Here is a 21798-nt window from a genome sequence, read left to right as displayed (position 1 = left end):
GAGCTTTTGAAATGTGGTACTATAGAATAATGCTTACGATTAGATCGGTAGTTCACTTATCTCTGAGGAGGTACTGAATGTATTTGGGAATAAAAGAAATGTGTGGCAGAACGTAATTAGAAGAAGGGATCCGTTGGAAGGGCAAATTCTGAGACGTCAAGGGATCACCATTTTAGTACTACAGAGAAGTGTGGGGAGGTAAACATGACAGAGGAAGGCCAAGAGATGAATACACTAAACAGATTCAGAAGGATGTAAGTTGCAGTAGTTACTCAGAGATGAAGAGGCTTCCACAGGACAGAGCAGCATGGACAGCTGCATCAAAACAGTCTTCTGACTGAAGACCACAAACAACATTCGAAGGGGCTAAGTGAGACGTGGACGCGTTGGAAATGCGACAATGTAGGAGTTTTTGTGCTGAATGAGAGCCGACCCCTACGCAGTGCGCGCCTCAAAGCGCGTGTTAGGCGTCCGAGGGGGCGGTCGCGTCGGCGTCTTGTCTGCAACGCCTGGCAGAGCTCCCCGGTTTCAGTGTTGTTCATCTGCCCGCCTTGTCCGCCAGAATGTTGTGTCTGCTGTGTGTCATCTTAGTTACACCAGTGCTGATTCTGAAGCCTTCCTGAGACTTTTGACCGAGTCCCAGTTGATGAGACTGCTCCTGATGGGTATTTCGATGACTTCTCTACTGACACTGTCTCAGTATTTGGAAGCTTATGCCGAAATCCTCGCACAGCCGTATTCCATTACGTTAGTCATTGCATGTGCCATTACAGAGCAAAGAGGAATGGGGTACTGAAAACACTGGTGCATAGAGTGCTCACCATCGCAGATGTTGAGCGTCTGCCTCGGGAATTGGAGTACCTCAGAGCTGTGTCCCGAAAAAACGGTTAGTCGTAATGGCATATTACGCGCGTTCTGTGCCTCACAATTACAGTTCAACCTGTGCAGGCGGACGAAGACATGAAGGAAGAGGCAGCAATTGCCTTTTTACTATGACTGGGCACAAGACCGTTAGTTCGTTGATCGTTAACTGACGAAGTTAAATTTTCGAGTAACAGATTAACTTTTAATTAATTTGAAAATACGTTACTTGTTAATTACGTACCTAGTACTTATGACAAAAGACAAAAATGATGCCGGTTCGCGTGGCACGTGGTCAGAGGGACTCCTATTCGCCTGTGCCATCTACCGTGGCAACGAAGCGTTTCCCGACACAAATTCGTATGACCTTTTCCCCCCATTTCCAGTCGCGAATCCGTCCCTGCAGTTTGTCGGTTTCATTGACGTTCATCCTGTGAATCTGAAACAATAATTTTGATCTCACAGAACGATTATACACTATCAGTAACTTTGTCACAAGAGATTCGTTGTCTTTAAAAAAATGTAAAAGTGCTAAGGCAACCAAACTTGTCTTTACTGTATGCTGCTAATAAAATTGCAAACGACCTGTTTCATGTTAGCTACAATGCAAGAGAACATAGACCATTGGTTACGCAAAGCTGTATCATCATTAGATCTATATCGTCGTGTGACTTATTACACAATTGACTGTAAAATAGTGAGATATAGCACGACACAAGCCGTAATTGTGATTATACAAAGTGATAATGACTGCAGAATAAAAGAACTGATAACAGCAAGCTGGGCTTAATTTTATACATGTGTGTACAATAAAGGGACAGATGGCAAAGCTTCTAAAAGGCTGCACTGACGTAGATGACTAAAAACGCTCAGTAATCAATTGCATATATGAACCAACTGCACACAAACGCTAAATGTGCTCACACAAAATGACGGTGAGTGATCATGCAATTTACTAATATTTTTTTCTTTAAAATGACATCTTATTGTTGTTGTGGTCTTCAGTCCTGAGACTGGTTTGATGCAGCTCTCCATGCTACTCTATAGTGTGCAAGCTTCTTCATCTCCCAGTATCTACTGCAACCTACATCCTTCTGAATCTGCTTAGTGTATTCATCTCCTGGTCTCCCTCTACGGTTTTTACTCTCCACGCGGCCCTCCAATACTAAATTGGCCGGCCGGTGTCGCCGTGACGTTCTAGGCGCTTCAGTTTGGAACCGCGTGACCGCTACGGTCACAGGTTCGACTCCTGCCTCGGGCATGGACGTGTGTGATGTCCTTCAGTTGGGAACCGCGTGACCGCTACGGTCGCAGGTTCGACTCCTGCCTCGGGCATGGATGTGTGTGATGTCCTTACGTTAGTTAGGTTTAAGTAGTTCTAAGTTCCAGGGGACTGATGACCTCAGATGTTGACTTCCATAGTGCTTAGAGCCATTTGAACCATTTGAACCAATACTAAATTGGTGATTCCTTGATGCCTCAGAACATGTCCTACCAACTTCTAGTCAAGTTGTGCCACAAACTCCTCTTCTCCCCAATTCTTTTCAATACCTCCTCATTATCGGATGTTTGTGTCGCTCTGGCAGTAGACCCGATTATTTTACATGTCAAGATCTCGCCGGGAAAGCCTGAAGAGTTACACCTCCTCACTAGTTGTTTGGCCTACCCATCTAATCTTCAGCGTTCATCTGTAGCACCACACTTCGAAAGCTTCAGAATAGAAGCTTTAGACAAGAAGAGAATACTTCTTGTCTAAACTATTTATCGTCCATGTTTCACTTCGATACATGGCTACACTCCACACAGATACTTTCAGAAACGACTTTCTGACATCTAAATCTATACTCGATGTTAACAAATTTCTCTTCTTCAGAAACGCTTTCCCTGCCATTGCCAGTCTAAATGACATAGTTTAATCGTAATTTCCTGTTTTGTTTAACTGCAGGCAACCTGAAGATTTTCAAAGAAACACAATAAGTGTGTAAAAATACGGCTGAGTCGCTTTTCATTATTCATTGAAATTAATGTCAGCTGAAGGCCCAACATAACAAATATTGTTAAAGTCTCATTAACCAGAACTGCACCTGTAATCTCAGCAAGGCTTGCGAACGAACATGCCTCTAATTAAGAAGACACTGGGGAAACACAATGTTATTGCGGCCATAGCGGACGGAGCAAAACCGCGCTACCGTGCCGCGCGTCGCACGCTCCAGACGCCGACGCAATTAACTCCTCGCTCGCCGACAGGCATTCTCAGGCGCGGACCGTGTAGAGAGCAGCTCGTGGGGAGGAGGGATGTACACCGGGATACCTTCTAACATCGTGTCTCATGTCCTCTCGCCCGGCCTAGTACAGCAACTCGACGTGGCAGGCACTCAAAACTCGTTGGAAGTCCCCAGCAGAAATATTGAACCATGCTGCCTCAATAGCCACCCATAAATGCGAAAGTGTTAACGGTGCAGAATTGCGTGCACGAACTGACCTCTCTATTATGTCCCATAAATGCTCGACAGGATTCTTACCGGGTGATTTAGGTTGTAACGCTGCGCTACTGCGCACGATACTTATTAAAGCCTGTACTATGGTAAGTTGACGGGGTTCACCTTATAAGGAAGGATTTTGGTATACATGTTGACCGTGTGTACCCGAATGGAGGCAAAATCAGACTTTCACCCACTCAGTAACAACAATGATACGTCAAGCAAGTCTGAAGTGCAACTACACGTTAGGTCGGACAAGAAACAACACAGCAGATGCCACCAAATTGTTAATAATACGGTCGCCAGCCTAATTAGGCATTAACTGAGTTTTTTCCCAGTACAAGTTGATGTACGTTCATACAAAACAACACGTAATAACACTGCATAATATGGTAAATTTTAGAACCAGAAAATTTACTGAACTAATGATTTAACTTTCTGTACTAATATGGACAAGCCATAAATACACAACAATACACTATAATGTTTACTACAAACTTCGTACTGTCTATTGATCTGATTAAAATCGGGCATAGGTTACCCTAGAAATAGCACTTTCGAAACACACATACAATATCAATTTTGAAAAAGGTAAAACACTAATAAATTTTGGTTTTATATTGACTTTAACTTTGCTGGTCAAATCAGTTCAGTACACTTCAGAATTTAAATGAATATAAAAGAAAAAAAGGGGGGGGGGTACCCTGAAACTGTTATGATCACTGTATTGAAAATATTGATTAAAGGATTCATTAAGCACTCAAGATTTCCAATAGGTGAGTTACTACTCTTTTTAGCTTATTTCCTGCTCATTTAATTACCATTTTATCTGCCTCAAATAATTAAACTTCATTACTAAACCAATTTCAACATTATGTTCCAACTTTGCCAGACCTATATTATTTGCATATTTATTCATTAACAACAAAGTTCTTTAAACATCATTCTAACATAGATAGGTTTGCAGGTAAGTATTATTAACATAAACTTTAAATCTTCATTTCGGGACACTCGGATTGCACAACATGTGGAAAGGACCCTGTCTAGGTTAGTGATGAGGATAATTAAATGATAGGACAGTTCTGGTAAAAGTTAGGTTGTTATTGAACAGTCAGGAACAAAAGTAACACTGGTCCACACGAATACAGTACTAAAAGTTTCAACCTGTTCGTGTCGATGCGGCGTTTGGCGTGCGGCGAGATGGCGAGGCGCAAAGCACACATACAATCACAGCTATGGCTCTTGATGTATCGGCACTTTGCTTCTTCTCAGCGTCGCAATACTTTTCCATTTAGTGCCTACGGAATATAGCCATGCTGTATAGTCGTCGGAAACGGCACATCCGAGGCTCAATGAAATCACGTTTTCCAGGAGAGCCTTCTCGATCCAGAGCGTGTTTCTTAGACCGATGCCCAACTCCGACTACTACTGCTGAGCCCGTTATGCCGTGCCGCGCCCGTGTGCATTTTCCCGCGCTCGCCTGCCATCCACCTTTCACCGCTCCCTTACAGACAGAGTATTCACCAAAAGTTTTGCACTCCACATAGCCTAATACATTGCCTACGTATGGACCAGGCGCACAATTACAATTTTAACATCTTACAACAGTTTCAACATTTCTTACATTTCCATTCTGTTATAATATTGCTTGCAATTTGACATAAACATTAATATTCACATCGAAAATTGTTTACAGTTCCTTTAACATAATGGCATGAAACAAAAAAGAAATGAAATCAGAACATCGATTATACTTATTTATCGAAAAACAGAAGCAAAAATTATTATATGTACAATATTATAACGTTGTTGTTGTTACAATTCGCTCGAATTGTCCGCAATATTCTTCAACTCAATTTCGAACAAATGTGACCTGGTGACATAGCGCATTCTCATACATAAAAAACCACCGTTGTCTGGAAACATCAAGACGACGAGCAGCTGCAGTTGGTCTCCAAGTAGCCGAACATAACCATTTCCAGTAACTGATCGGTTCAGTTGGACCAGAGTACCCACCCCATTTCATGTAAACATAGCCACAACATTATGGAATCACCACCAGTTTGCGCAATGCCCTGTTGACAAGTTGAGTCCATGTCCTTCCGGCGTCTGCATGACACTCGAACCCTACCATCAGCTCTTACGAACTGAAATCGAGACTCATCTGACCAAGCCATGGTTTTCCAGCCGTCTGAAATCCAACCGATAGGGTCTGCAGGCGATGTTGTGCTGTTATAAAATGCACTCGCACCTGTCCTCTGCTGCCATAGCCCATTAACGTCAAATTTCGCCACACTACCCTAACGTAAACGTCCGTCGTACGTCCCAGATTGATTTCTAGGGTTATTTCAAGCAGTGTTGCTTCTCTTTTAGCACTGACAATTCCACGCAAACGCTGCTGCTCTCGGTCGTTAAGTGAAGGCTGTTGGCCACTGTGTCATCCGTGGTGAGAGGTAATATTCGTGGCACATTCTTGACACTGTGGATATCGGAATATGGAGTTGCCAAACGATTTCCGAAATGGAATGTCCCGTGCGTCTAGCTGCAACTACCATTCCCCATTCAAAGTCCGTTAATTCTCGTCGTCTGACCATAATCACGTTGGAAACTTTTTTATATGAACCACCGGAGTACAAATGACAGTTCCTCTAACTCACCGTCCTTTCATAGCTTCTGTAAGCATTATTACCGCCTCATGTATATGTGCATATCGCTACCCAGTAACTTATTTCACCTCAGTGTAAGTTGGCCATCCTCGTCAGCGCAGCGCACCTGACGATATCGACACATTTGACTGCCGAAATATTGTAACTGTTGCAGAATATAAAACAGCTGTACATCTACGGGCTGTCGATCAAAAAATTACAGATTTAAATTGTATGTTTAGTACTTTATATTCGGTATATGGATTTCAGTAAAAGTAAACACATTTGACGCATTTTGTGGACTCACCGACATTTTCCTGATGGCCGCTATACGGGAATGCTTGCTTCGGTCTGGCTCCAGACGATCCAGCTCGACACCAAAGACGACCTTCACCATGGTGCGCAGCGCACATTCCATCAGCATGGGGTAAACGTCCACCGTCGCCCCAGCAGACTCCGCCAGCTTCTCGCACAGATAGCGCCCGCTCTCGTTGAATGTTCCAGTGAACTTCGCGAGTACCTGTTACATGGCAACGGCAGTCTTGATTAATACATGTAACGTTTAAGGGGCTCCGGAAAGGCTCAAAATCATGAAAACTTCAATTTTTACTTTTTTGCGTTTTCTGAATCTGCAGACTATTACCTTTTAATAGATATATAATTTATTCAATTCCGAAGACTACAACTAAATTTTTTTTGAAATGTGTTCTACATGGGCGTGACTCACTGTGGCGCTGTTAAACTGCTCTCAAATGGTGTTATTATTAACGTCCGTGTTCATCAGGTACATTTTAGTGATGTGAGATAAAGTATGTGTTGTGGCTAACCTGTGATGGTTCAATATATATCGCTGGTGTGATTGTCGATTGTTTCATGTTTATTTACTCTGTCGTTATCTCGAAAATATTCATAATTAATTCTGTTTCTTGAGTCTCTGTTTTGTTGAAGTATAATAATGAGTAAAAGTAAAGTTATTAGAAATCCTCTGAAGGCTTTTAAGAAAAGGAGAAATGTTGGAAAGCCAAAGGTATGTGTTATTACTGTAAACAATAAAGACGATAACCAAGTGAGTGAACCTAACCTCTCAAGTACACCTGCCCATAGCAGTCAAAGTGGGAAAGAAAATACTTCACAGAAGAAGCTTGGTTCAATGAGTGAAAACTATGAATGTTTTATGGGCGAATCGGATGTGAATGAAATATTTGATATGTCGGTTCTCAAAGGAATTTTTTCAAACTGTGTAAGATGTATTCATTGTAGTGAAGTTGGTCTGGAACTCTCTATAATAAAGCACGTAGGAGTTGCTAGTGAAATACAACTGAAATGTGACAAAAATGAACGCATGTTTTCGTCCCTTAACGTGCTATGGAAAAAGAAGGCAAAGTTAGTATGAAATTCTCGCTGAATGGAATTTTCAGTCCTAACTAAAAGCATTAGCTTTTGACGCAACGGCATTAACACTTTTGGAGCCGTATTTGCTTTAATTGAAAACTTTTTGGGAAAATAATGCCTTGCAGGCATCACATTCATGGAATCATTTCTACACCAGACTTTAAAAAAATGCAGAACATTTGGTCCGTAATCGCTGTTAATTGATTCCAAACTGGAGCCTAGCAAATAAGAGTCAGGGAACACTTAGATCAAGTCGATACATATTGATTCCTGAATTTTGTTCGAGTTAAGTAGCACATTAACGGCAAATTCAGACCAATTAGCAATTAACTGTGGTAGTGAACTTTGCGATACCACCGATCTCCTGTGCATTTGCTACATGCACAGGTAATCACAATCCAAGATGGCAGCAAGCCCTGCTCCCTCTGGAGCCAGTATCAGCGTAGAACAACCAACCACAGCATAATATTTTAGCAGGCATTAAAATGAAATCGCAATGTAGTCCCAGAGTCGATACTATGGCTGTACTCCAAAGTAACTGACCAATCTGAATTTTTTGTGTATTGTTCAGAAGTATTTATCCAATAAATTACTTAAAGGTTGTAGCGTGCAGTATTACCAGACCCAAAACGCGTCAGAAAACACACACTCGTACACCGACACACACACACATCTAGTATGACTTTAGGTCACGTCTGGAATTGATTAAAGGGCCTTTGAATTGTATTATAAATATCTGACACACCCAGTACCTGACACCCACACACACCCAGTATCTGAAATCCCCAGTAGCTGACACCCTCAGTGGCCACATACACAGCTTCTGCTGGGAACAAGTCTTGATAAGTTTCAGTTTGCTGACTAATCTCGTTTGCTTGTTGAAACAAGTCTCAAATTGTCAGAATAAGTACCAACTTGTTTAGTCGAGATCATAAATATACTGACTGACCTCTGCACATATGCATTGGTGCACTCCCCAAATGGTTGACACCTGAAGTAGCTCATACCCCAGTAGCTTACACCTACTGTATATACAGAATATGGTTTAAGATCCAGTAGTTACCACCAACTGCACATGTACACTGTCAGCTTCTTGTGATAGAATACTATTTAAGATGGAGTAGCTAACATCTAGTTCACACAAACACTCTCAGCTTTTGGTGTTAGTCTACTGCTTAAGTTCTGAATGTGTATTTGGCTGGTATCGACAGCTGTCACTACCTTGCTTGCTCAGTATAATCAGCATAAGACGACAAATGTTTTGTTCTACAAGATAAAATCAATTGACATGTAATCACTATAATGTCTGGGCGACTTTGAAACCATAGGAACCCTCGTATATTACCTATATGAATGTGTATTACTACTATTCAGTATCGATGGTAGGCTGATTCGGGGGAGGGGACCTGACAGCGAGGTCATCGGTCTCATCGGATTAGGAAAGGATGAGGAAGAAAGTTGATCATGCCCTTTTAAAGGAACCATCCTGGCATTTGCCTGAAGAGATTTGGGGAAATCACGGAAAACCTACGTCAGGATGGCCGAATGCAGGTTTGGACCATCGTCCTCCCGAATGTGAGTCCAGAGTCCTCGCTTGGTACTGTTCAGTACGTTCTTTAGATGAAGTGTCATGTAGTCTCTACCGTGTGACTGCACATGTTAGCATTACCAACAGAAGATGAGAAACTTGTACTGCAAGAGAAAATTAATTCTCCAGCATGTGGGTTACTGTAATGATTGACATTACCAGTAGCTGTTACCATTCGTTTTTTATTGCAATATGAAGTTATCTCGTAGCATAGTGACTCTGAAAGCAAAGCAACACTTGTTTCTTACTATACGATTGTACGTTATTACTATTCAGTATGCTATTTCGTCGAAGTGTCATGTACTGTCCACAGTGCGACAGAAGATTAAAGCTTTTTGAACTACAAGATGATATCAATACTCTAGCACGGGGCACTGTAACGCTTGGCTGACTGAGACATTCGTTTTAGGGACGAATTTTTGAAGAATTTCAATGCGGGAAACAACGTTGTTTGCTCCGGTGATACCCATTAACAAATGCATTGTAAATTAAGTTAGATCAACAATAATACTCACGTGTGTTTTGCAGTGTTGTAGAACCAAGTGTTATGTGTTGTGATAAATGTATGTGTGGTATTAATAAGTGGCACAAAGAGTGAACTACAATCGTCTACTTATCTGTATTTTATTTCAGCATTGCTAATATGTCAGCTGTGTGTATTTTACTAAGTTGTGCAATTCAGATGTGTAAATACTTCATTTTAGGGTCCATTATGCTTCCAAAATTTGATTTAAAGTAATGTTTGGTCACTGCCATGTAGAGAGAGAAAGACTTCTGATGATGTTTTTGTATCTTGCATTCACAGTTTTATTTGCCGTTAAGGCCCCCTACTATGGAAATAGTTCAAGAGTAGATTAGTAAAGATTACTTGCTTCTGCTTTTTAAACTGAATGAAACACCTGCGCTATTTTCTTTCCAAGTGACAGAGTTATGAATGGAGTCTATTTTAGCCCTCTTCCTTTATTGAGTCTCCTTGTGGGTCTTGGGAGCAGAACGCGAGGACCTACCATCTGTGCCTGCCGGCTCCAGACTCCTGCCAGGGTCATGTCCCATGCATGGCAGGCCTCGCTCGCCTCTTCGGTGGATGCGAGAAAGATCTGATTCGCTAGATGCGGCCTTCCTGCAGTGGAACACAGGCGTAACAGAAGCACCAAAGAGCCATTGACATCAGCACCTTGATGCACCGTCTGGCCACCAAAAATTGCTCGGCCTGACATTCGGATTGCAGGGCGCCTACTCGTGCATCTGTTTGCCTGGGTGAAGCCAAACATGTGCCAGCTGTAGCCGGCATGGCTCGTAGGATGCTGGCATATCTGCTGCACATCGCTAACAACTTGACGTGTATTTTAAGTTCAATAGAACATTTCTCTCGACCACCAATGGGTTTTTGGGGCCCACTGCCCTGCGTGCTGACCCTTGGAGTATTCAACACATAAGAATGGGAAAGAAAATTGAGGAAAACTCAGATGACGGTAAGTCTGGCTTTAGGAAAGGTAAAGGCAATTGAGAGGCAGTTCTGAAAATGAAAATTTGTGGTAAGGTCTTATGGGACCAAACTACTGAGGTCATCGGTCCCTAAGCTTACGAACTACTAAATGTAACTTAAACTAACTTACGATAAGGGAAACACATACACCCATTCCCGAGGGAGGACTCGAACCTCCGAGAGGGGAAGCCGCGCGGACCGGGACAGTGCTCTATAGGCCGCGCGGCTACCCCGCTCGGCGGCAGTTCTGACTGCTTATGGAAGCAAGCGAGAAGAAAAATCATGACACAGTAGAATCATATGATTTATCGACCTGGAAAAAGCAATCGAAAATGCAGAATGGTACAAAATGTTCGAAGTTCGGAAAAATGTAGGAAAAATATGGGGAAAACGAGTAATGCGCAATATGTATAATAATCAAGAGGGAACAATCAGACTGGAAGACCAAGAACGATGTGCTCAGACAAAAGACGTATAAGACAAGGACGCAGTCTTCTGTCTCAACTATTCAGTCTATACAATTATGGAAAAATGACGAAAGTAAAAGAAAGGTTCAAGACTGGTTCTAATTCAGGGTAAAAGAAATCGACGATGAGGTTGGTTGATGAAGTTGCTGTCCGCAGTAAAGGTGTAGAAGAACTAAAAGATCTGTTGAATGGAATGAACAGTGTAATGGGTACAGTATATGGATTGCGAGTAAACCCAACAAAAATGAAAATGGGTAGTGGCAGAAATGAGAACAATGAGAAACTTAACATCAGGATTAGTGATCACAAGATAGACAAAGCAAAGGAATTCTCCTACCTTGGAATCAAAATAAATCATGATGGATGAAGCAAGGAGGACATAAAAAGCAGACTAGTAAAGACAAAAAGGGCATTCCTGCCCAAAAGAAGTACTACTAGTATCAAACTTACGCCTTTATTTGAGAAAGCTGTTTCACAGAGGAAGACCGCACTGCAGCTTCTTCTCTAAATCCTCGCACGAACGAAAAAATGGCTGACATTGAAATAAGTGTCCAAGGAATAGAAAAGAAGGTGAAATCACTCAACAGAGGAAAGTTCATTGGACCTGACGGGATACCAATTCGATTCTACACAGAGTACGCGAAAGAACTTGCCCCCCTTCTAACAGCCGTGCACCGCAAGTCTCTAGACGAACAGAAGGTTCCAAATGATTGGAAAAGAGCACAGGTAGTTCCAGTTTTCAAGAAGGGTCGTCGAGCAGATGCTCAAGACTATAGGCCTATATCTCTGACATCGATCTGTTGTAGAATTTTAGAACATATTTTTTGCTCGCGTATCGTGTCAAATGTGAAAATCCAGAATCTACTCTGTAGGAATCAACATGGATTACGGAAACAGCGATCGAGTGAAACCCAACTCGCTTTATTTGTTCATGAGACCCAGAAAATATTAGATACAGGCTCCCAGGTAGATGCCATTTTCCTTGACTTCCGGAAGGCGTTCGATGCAGTTCCGCACTGTCGCCTGATAAACAAAGTAAGAGCATACGGAATATCAGACCAGCTGTGTGGCTGGATTGAAGAGTTGTTAGCAAACTGAACACAGCATGTTGTTCTCAATGGAGAGGCGTCTACAGAAGTTAAAGTAACCTCTGGCGTGCCACAGGGGAGTGTTATGGGACCATTGTTTTTCACAATATATATAAGTGTTCCAGTATATAGTGTCGGAAGTTCCATGCAGCTTTTCGCGGATGATGCTGTAGCATACAGAGAAGTTGCAGCATTAGAAAATTGCAGCGAAATGTAGGAAGATCTGCAGCAGATAGGCACTTGGTGGAGGGACTGGCAACTGACCCGTAACATAGACAAATGTAATGTATTACGAATACATAGAAAGAAGTATCCATTATTGTATGATTATATGATAGCGGAACAAACACTGGTAGCAGTTACTTCTGTAAAATATCTGGGAGTATGCGTGCGGAACGATTTGAAGTGGAATGATCATATAAAATTAATTGTTGGTAAGGCGGGTATCAGGTTGAGATTCATTGGGAGAGTCCTTAGAAAATGTAGTCCATCAACAAAGGAGGTGGCTTACAAATCACTCGTTCGACCTATACTTGAGTATTGCTCATCAGTGTGGGATCCGTACCAGGTCGGGTTGACAGAGGAGATAGAGAAGATCCAAAGAAGAGCGGCGCGTTTCGTCACAGGGTTATTTGGTAAGCGTGATAGCGTTACGGAGATGTTTAGCAAATTCAAGTGGCAGACTCTGCAAGAGAGGCGCTCTGCATCGCAGTGTAGCTTGCTGTCCAGATTTCGAGAGGGTGCGTTTCTGGATGAGGTATCGAATATATTGCTTCCCCCTACTTATACCTCCCGAGGAGATCACGAATGTAAAATTAGAGAGATTCGAGCGCGCACGGAGGCTTTCCGGGAGTCGTTCTTCCCACGAACCATACGCGACTGGAACAGGAAAGGTAAATAATGCAGTGGCACGTAAAGCGCCCTCCGCCACACACCGTTGGGTGGCTTGCGGAGTATAAATGTAGATGTAGATGTAGAAAGAAATTTCTGAGAACGTATGTTTGTAGCACAGTATTGTATGTTAGTGAATCATGGACAGTGGGAAAACTGAAGTAGATGAGAATCGAAGAGTTTGAGATGTGGTGCTACAGAAAATATTGAAAATTAGATGGACTGATAAGGAAATGAATGAGAGGGTTTTCCTCAGAATCGGCTAAGAAAGGAAAATAAGGAAAACACTGACAAGAAGATGGGACCGAATGATGAGACTTGTGTTACAGACATCAGGGAATAACTTCCATGGTACTAGAGGGGCCGGTGGAGGGTAAAATCTGAATAAGAAGACAGAGCTTGGAATATATCCAACAAATAATTGAGGACGTAGGTTGCTGAGATGAAGAAGTTGGTTCTTGAGAGGAATTTGTGGCGGGACGCGTCAAACCAGTGAGAAGGATGATGAGTCCAAATATCTAAAACCATAAAAGACCCTCTAAACACCATCGTAAATCGAGAGAATGGTAGGCCAGGAAATATGGACGAGATGATGCAAAAATCTGATAGAGCGAAAAATATATGTGACCAGATTGGATCTGGTCCCATGGCCAAGATTTTAGAAAAATATACATCATTCCTATTTGGGGCTATGGCTTACAGGACAAAATTGTACCGTATGGATTAAATGTCTCAGTATTTTCATATATTAGATCAGCTATCGGATAAAGAACTGACTTCTAGAATTACGGTATGTGTGGATGAAACACTAACTGCAACAGAATAAAGAATGCTGTGGGTTATTGGACTTAACCCTGATAAGAGGATGAATGATGCTAAATTAAAGAATTCAGAATTCATGAGCGAATAATTATTTTTTGGGGCATCTCTCTTCAGCGGAAGGGATCAAAAACGATCCTTAGAAAGTAACAGCCATTCAAAAATGTGCGGCATCCTTGTATAAAAAATAAAGAAAGCTATTTTTAAGACATGACAAATTCTTCCACATAGTTTTATCAAATCAAGCTTTGAAAGTGCAGTGGTTCTCATAACTTTTGAAAGAAAATGTCAGCAGGAGTGGAGGAAGGAAAGTGAGCAGTATCGTGTCCCTATTGAGTCGGAAGCAGGTGGAATATTACATGAGATGATAGCACATGAGGGGAGCCATTTGATGTAGCAGCAGACACATCAGGAGGGCGCCCAAACACATCTCAGCCCCCGACGATGTGGTCTCCAATGATGACATTAGATTAGATTTACTTGCATTCCAATTGATCCGTAGTGAGGAGGTGCTCCAGGATGTAGAACATGTCAGAAAAACAACAATACATGACAAATATTTACAACTGAAACAAATAAGCTAATGTACTATTCCACAGGTCAAAAGTGGAATGATCGTCATTTTTTAATGAACACTATATGAAAGGATCATTTTACAAATACGAATTCACTGAATTTAAAATAAAAAAGTTTTTTTATTTGTTTATAAGGTAATAAACGTGTAATACAACTACTATGATACTTATTTACGATGAAAACGTTACTGCACTGAAATGGTGCCGAAGTTAGATTGTACTTACACACACACACACACACACACACACACACACACACACACACACTTATTTACAATGAACACATTACTGCACTGAAATTGCGCAGAAGTTATATATATATATATATATATATATATATATATATATATATATATATATATATATATATCAATTGGTTGTACTGAGAAGTTCATCAATGGAGTAGAAGGAGTTGACCACCAATAAATCCTTTAGACTTCTCTTAGACTGAATTTCATTGGTTGTTAAACTTTTTATGGGTGCTGGCAAGTTTTTGAAAATGTGTGTTCCTGAATAATACACAGCTTTTGTACAAGACGAAGTGACTTTAAATCCTTGTGCAGATTATTCTTATTTCTAGTATTGATTCCATGAATTAAGCTGTTGCTTTGAAAAAGTGATATATTTTAATGACAAATTTCATTAAAGAATAAATATATTGGGAAGCAGTAGCTAGTATCTCTAGTTCCCTAAACAGGCTTTTGCAGGATGTTCTTGAGTTCACACCACATATAACTCTTACTGCACGCTTTTGTGCCTGGAAAACTTTAGATTGACTTTATGAATTACCCCAAAAAATAATCCCATACGATATTATGGAATGAAAGTAAGCATAGTACGCCAGCTTTTTCATTTTTATATCCACTATGTCTGACAAAATTCGCATTGCAAATAGAGATTTGTTAAGACACTTCAGCAGTTCTGTGGTGCGCTTTTCCCAGTTGGATTTACTGTCAAGCTGTAATCCCAAGAATTTAGCGCTGTCCATTTCGTCTATCTGCTTGTCATCGTATGTTATGCATATACTCGTGGGACACCCCTTACAAGTTCTGAACTGCATGTAGTGTGTTTTTTCAAAATTTAGTGACAAAGGAACCAGTGACTAATGTCCACAAATATTTTATTAGCTGATCTTTCTAAGACTACACTTGATTTGCTATTTATTGAAATGTTTGTATCATCGGCAAACAAAACGAACTTGGCATCTGGTAATGTTACTGATGAAACGTCATTGATATACACAAGATAAAGTAAGGGCCCTAAAATGGAACCTTGTCGGACCCCACATGTAATTAGTTCCAAGTTGGATGATGCCTGATAGCTTGATACATGTCTCTTTCCTAATAATACCCTTTGTTTCCTGCCAGAGATATAAGATTTGAACCATTTTGCAGCATTTCCTGTTACACTATAATATTCTAATTTGCTTAAAAGGATATTGTGATTTACTCAGTCAAATGCCTTTGACAGATCACAAAATATACCAGTTGCCTGAAATTTTTTATCTAATGAATCAAGCACATTTTCACTGTAAGTGTGGATAGCCTTCTCAACATCAGAACCCTTTAGAAATCCAAACTGTGACTTCGACAGTATGTTATTTGAGATAAAATGGTTATGAAGTCGATTGTACATAACTTTTTCTAGAATTTTGGAGAATGCTGGAAAAAGTGAAATTGGACTGAAATTTGATGCCATTTCTTTATTTCCCTTCTTAAACAGTGGCTTAACTTCAGCATATTTCTACCATTCAGGAAAAATTCCACTGATAAACGACTGGTTACACAGATAGCTTAATATGTTACTTAGAATCACATTCTCTAATTAGCTTTGTTGATATTCATCATACCCACTAGATGTTTTTGATTTAAAGATTTTGTGATGGACATTATTTCTGCTGGGTTTGTGAGGGTCAAATTCATATTATGGAAGATACTTGAAATGTCTGGTCTGAGGTACTCCATAGCAGCATCTACAGAACCTGACAACTCTATGTTTTCAGTAACAGTTATAAAATGTGTGTTAAAATGTTCTGTAACACTATACACATCTGTCAGCAATGTATCATTTACTCTTAATGCAATTTGTCCCTCTTCATGTCTGGTTCTAACAGTCTCCTCCTTCACTATATCCCATATTGTCTTTATTTTGTTATCTGATAGGACAATCTTTCCTTGTAATATATTTGCTTTGATGTCCATATTACAGTCTTGAACATGTTGCAGTGTTTCTTGTAATGTGCTATAGCATTAACATCAGAATTGTTTCAGATTGACAGATACAGTTTTCTTTTTGTTTTACAAGATAACCCTATTCCTTGAGTAATCCACGGCTTCTTTGTAGACTTTTCTCTAACCTTGGTAGGTTTTTGGGGAAAACAGTGTTCGAATAAGATAAGCACTTTATTAGCAAAAGTATTATATTTTTCATTCATGCCATGAGCAATGTAAACATCAGTCCAGTGAATGTCTCTGAGGAGTGTCCTAAAATATTCAATTTTTGGATTATTGATTACCCTTTTGAGCTCAGATTTAACAGATTTTATATCCTGTTCAGTATTAACATTTAACAGAGGGAACTGCATGTCATGATCTGAGAGGCCATTGGCTATTGGTTTTGTAATATAATTTTGTTCATTGTACTATTCTGTAAAGATATTATCAGTGGCTGTTTGTGAGCAATTGGCTGCCCTTGTGGGGAACTTTACAGTGGGAATTAAGTTGAGTGATAGTGTTACTAACTCAAATAAGTTCTTATTTGGAGAGTCTTTAAGGAAATCTACATTGAAATAATCAACAAACACTATGTCTTTGTTTTTGGTTGTTAAGTGGGCCAGTACAGCTTCAATGTGGTTTATGAACAGTTTAAAGTTACCTGCAGGTGCTTGATGTACACTTAATATTATGAAGGATTTCTTGTGAAATTCTGCTTCTGTTGCACATGCTTCCATATGCTGTTCTAGGCAAAATTTATGAATGTCTATGTTCTTAAATTTATGACAGTTCCTGATGAATGTGGCAACTCCTCCTTTCTCCATTTCTGATCTGCAAAAGGGAGATGCTAACCTAAATCCTGTAACACTTAAAAGTTCTATTCCAGTGGTCACATGATGTTCAGAGAGGCAGATTATGTCAGCTGGGTTTGAGGACTCCAGTTCATCTATGCAGATAATTAATTCATTAATTTTATTTCTGAGTCATCAAATATTTTGATGCAATAAAGACAGCTGACATTTCACATTAACTGAGTTCAGATTGGGTAAAGTTAAAATATCTGCTGACTGTTGAAAATTCTTCACCAATGGCTGTTTATGGTGATGTAATAAGCTAGAATAATGGGTTTTGGTTTCTTTCTCAAACTGAAGGTTTGTCTCAGTCATAAGCTCTCTTAAAATTTGGTTTCTCTCTGTCCTCGCTACCCTAAAAAAGGGTCTTTTATGAACCCTATAACCACTGGTATTATATCACTCATGACAGTGCCTCCCCCCTTTAACTTTCCTGCTATTTTCCCAGCCTTCTTAAGCTGCCATCGCCGGTGTAAGTCGGCTCATAGCAAGCACACTGATTGGGGAAGAGTCCCGTCTGCAAAGCTGGTGGCAGTTCAATTCACCATGGAGAAGGGAGGCACTGCTACCATACCTGGGAACAGATCGTAAATTTGCGGGTTCGCTGAGAAAGAATTTATTAGTGGTCAATAACAATGTAGTGCTTGTTCAGAAGTGTTTCTTATGCTTACTCGCAATATGAAGTTCAGAACTTATATTTTTCTGCTATTTTCACTTTACTCTTTTCATCGAGAGCAACATACTGAACACCTCGATTAAGTGTACACTGTAAATATTTACAACTGTAATGTTAGTCATACACTTGAACAGTTCTGGCTCTGTTGTGAACGTGTAGATGTAGCCATAGATACTCTCTGTAGAATTTCTTTAAGTAGCAATTTTATCAGGAATTTCTGTAAAAAGATGTACTACAGCTGTCATTGTTATGTAAGTGTGAGCTCGTTATGTCCCAGGAAGCCGAGAGTTGTCCTATGGCGTTGCCATTCAGTTAACTGCGCACAGAGCGTGGGTTATACGGAACGAGTGGGAGTAGGGTATTGAGTATTTTACCGAGCGAAGAGTTAGCCATGACCGAGGATGCGGTGTGGGGCAGCTGTGTAAAGGAAACTGCTGGCCGTCGGGTCTGCCTGTTGGCATCTGTGGGGATCTTTCTTTTGGTATTCTTTTACGACTGCCGGTGAGGACATAAGAAACGACTAACTGGCTCTTTAAAGTGCGTGGTTTAGGCCTCACAATATTTTATGGTGAACAGGTATGTATAAGGGTCACAGTCCTTGGTGAAGGTGACAATAATACGAAATTTGATAGTTTTAATATTTTTGCAACTGATAGAGATTGACAGAAGGCAATTTGTGGCAGATATCACGTGGTTCACTAGATAAGGCTAGAAAGCAAGGTCGACCGATAGGTAGCGTCACCAGTAGAGACCATGAACGGAAGCCGAACCAAAGCACTCAAATTAAAGAACTAGATCAGATAGGGAAACTCAAAGAGTTCTTGACCAGACCATTCGTGATCGAGAACTTAATACGTGTCGAGATAAAATTCAGTGTCCTAGTCGGTTCAGTGACTGAATCTTGGCTTAACTAAATGTATACAAAGAATTAACGATGTCCGATAGCGAAAGTCAGGGCACCCGTCCCAACAAGTCTCATACTGAAAATAACCGAAACAATTTCACCGCCTGAGCCAGTTGATAGGTCAACATTATCAGTGACTTCTCTTATTGTGATTCGGTGATCATTCATGATCATTTGCTTCATTTCTTTCACAATTTTCTCGGGTCACTGTGTGGTGAAGCACCCGGAGCGTTTAATACCTTCAAAGTCGTTACGAACTTCTTCGAAACAACTACACCATTCACAAACTTTTTATTCACAAAAAGTAATATTTGGCATTTCTAAAACTTTGCTGCACTTTATTTCGTTGTTATATCAAAATTATTTGATATAAATTCTCTGATTCAGTTTCATACAAAGTAAGTAATCACAAATACTACAGAAAAACCTGTTATCTTTTTGACAGCTCACAACAGACTAAAATCCGATACAGATAATACCGTACAGAATTTTTTCATAAATGTTTATCAACACAGCAATGAAAATTCGGACTAATACTCCAAGCGAAATTAAAAGAGTACCGTTAATCTTTGAAAACATCTCGTACACAGCGTCCTTTTGACAATGACACTTTCGAAAACTGACTCGATAATCAGTGTGCAAACCCACCGCGATTTGGTTATGTTGAGTGCCTGAGGAATCACAGGGAGTACGAAATGAAGTGTAAGGAAACATACTCGTAGTTGACGGTCATGGTTCTTCGATTGTTCAAAAACGGAGTCCTCACGCAGAGGCCCGTTGGCACCAGTGAAATGGTTCAAATGGCTCTAAGCACTATGGGACTTAACATCTGAGGTCATAAGTCCCCTAGTCTTAGACCTACCTAGACCTAACTAACCTAAGGACATCACACACATCCTTGCCCGAAGCAGGATTCGAACCTGCTACCGTAGCAGCAGCATGGTTCCGGACTGAAGGGCCTAGAACCGCTTGGCCACAGCGGCCGGCCGGAACAAGTGAAACCAGTGTTCTGAAGAATGAATATCCTCGGATCTGTACGTCTGTCCCCTAAAATTCGGTGCAGCAAACAGAATACAATTTCAAAAAGTAATGCGGGTTGCTAACGAAATTGTCCTACCTCAGCGTGGAAAGCTGGTTCGATGGCCTTACGGTGCCTCTTCCAGGTGTCACCCGTGCTGGTAATGAGGCCGTCGCTCATAAGCGTCCGGAGGATGTGCATGAAGACAGGGTCCCGCTCCCTCGTCTTGGTCGACGCCAGGACTTTCCGCACGTCTTCTGGTCGCGATATCACAATGAACAGCTTGGGACCCACGTAGTACCTGTAACGTAGAGCAGTGCTGCTTCTTGACATGTTGATTAATTACTTAGAGTACTGCAACTACGCTCGAGCAAACTATGGAGCAAAGTTCAGATTTCCGCTAACTGGGCTTAGGACAACTGAAGCAGTAGGGAGCATCGGTCATTAAAATTTTAGAATTCTGAAGCAACTTGTTGCCACACTGTTATACACTAGATAAGTAACGATATTGTAGGCAGGCAACATACAACGAAAAGAACACATCCCTTCTCTAATGAAGACGACGTACTGTACCTTGCGATTAACTGCTGCCCTTCGAAATTCATTTTTAAGATTCCGGGAATCAATCTGTGAAGACGGAACCCTAGTAAGATCCCTTTGTTGTCCATCCTTCTGCCTGTCTCTCCGACTGAATATTAAGAAATTTTTCTCTGGAAGGGTAGACTTACCATGTTCAAATTTTGTATCATATTATGATCATTTGTCCCTTGGAGGGGAAAGAATTTTAAGCTTCCGAGTCACTTCAGTCAAAAGATACAGTCTTTTATGTTACATATTTCGATACTTCAAAACTCACTAATCAAAACGTGTAAGGTGCTCCTCGTTGACATAGAACCCGAAATTTGTTAAGAATCGAGGTTTCACAGTGTAAGTAAAGGAAAAATCCGAAAATTGTTATTTCCTAACTATACACAATAAAAAATAAAAAAAAAACAGTTTTGCATCACCCCAGTTCCCAGAACTCCTGAAGATAGACGTTGACTGTGGATATTGTGTCACAGACACAGTCCCTTTGACTGTTCACAGATATCACTAAACCCGACCAAGCATGTAAACAACCATGCATGAGCAGCCCTATGAGACGGAGGGGGGCCGACAGCCGATCAGTTCCACTCATTCCACCAGAACGGAGGTACGAGGCTCGGGTTGTCTGTAATTCTGCCATGCCTAGACGGTCAATACGGCGGTCCGCTTTGTTACTTTGTGCCAGGAAGGGTTCACAACAAGGAAAGTGTCTAGGCGTCTCGGAGTGAACCAAAGCGATGTTGTTCGGACATGGAGGAGGTACAGAGAGACAGCAACTATAGATAATACACCTCGCTGAGGCCGCCCAAGTGCTACTACTGCAGTGGATGACCGCTACCTACGGATTCTAGCTCGGAGGAACTCTGACAGCAACGCCAGCATGTTTAATAACGCTTTTCGTGCAGCCACAGGACGTCGTCTTACGACTCAAACTCAAACTTTGCGCAATAGGCTGCATGATGCGCAACTTCGCTCTCGACGTCCATGGTGAGGTCCATCTTTGCAAGCATGACACTATCCAGCGCGGCACAGATGACTCAACAACATGCCGAATGCACCGCTCAGGATTGGCAACACATTCTCTTCGCTGATGAATGTCGCATATGCCTTCAACCAGACAATCCTCAGAGACGTATTTGGAGGCAACCCGATCAGGCTGAGCGCCTTAGTCACACTGTCCTGCGAGTGCAGGAAGTTGGAGGTCCCCCACTGTTTTGGGGTAACATTGTGTGGGCCGACGTACGCCGGTGGGGATCATG

General features: G+C 41.2%; 1 protein-coding gene across 1 annotated transcript in view; it reads right to left on the bottom strand.

Annotated features, from left to right (window-relative positions):
• The window catches only part of LOC124606557 (cytochrome P450 4C1-like), a 105521-nt gene that overhangs the window by 56284 nt on the left and 27439 nt on the right, over nucleotides 1-21798 (bottom strand). The window contains exons 2-3 of the mRNA XM_047138541.1: nucleotides 20054-20255; nucleotides 6294-6506 (exon numbers count right to left, since the gene is read on the bottom strand). Coding sequence (XP_046994497.1) covers nucleotides 6294-6506; nucleotides 20054-20255 — 415 coding nt within the window. The remainder of the gene's footprint in view (nucleotides 1-6293; nucleotides 6507-20053; nucleotides 20256-21798) is intronic.

Source organism: Schistocerca americana, chromosome 3 (assembly GCF_021461395.2).
Source record: "Schistocerca americana isolate TAMUIC-IGC-003095 chromosome 3, iqSchAmer2.1, whole genome shotgun sequence".
Classification (NCBI taxonomy): Eukaryota; Metazoa; Arthropoda; class Insecta; order Orthoptera; family Acrididae; genus Schistocerca; species Schistocerca americana.
Note: the sequence above shows the minus strand (reverse complement) of the source record. Positions and strands in the feature narration are given on the sequence as shown.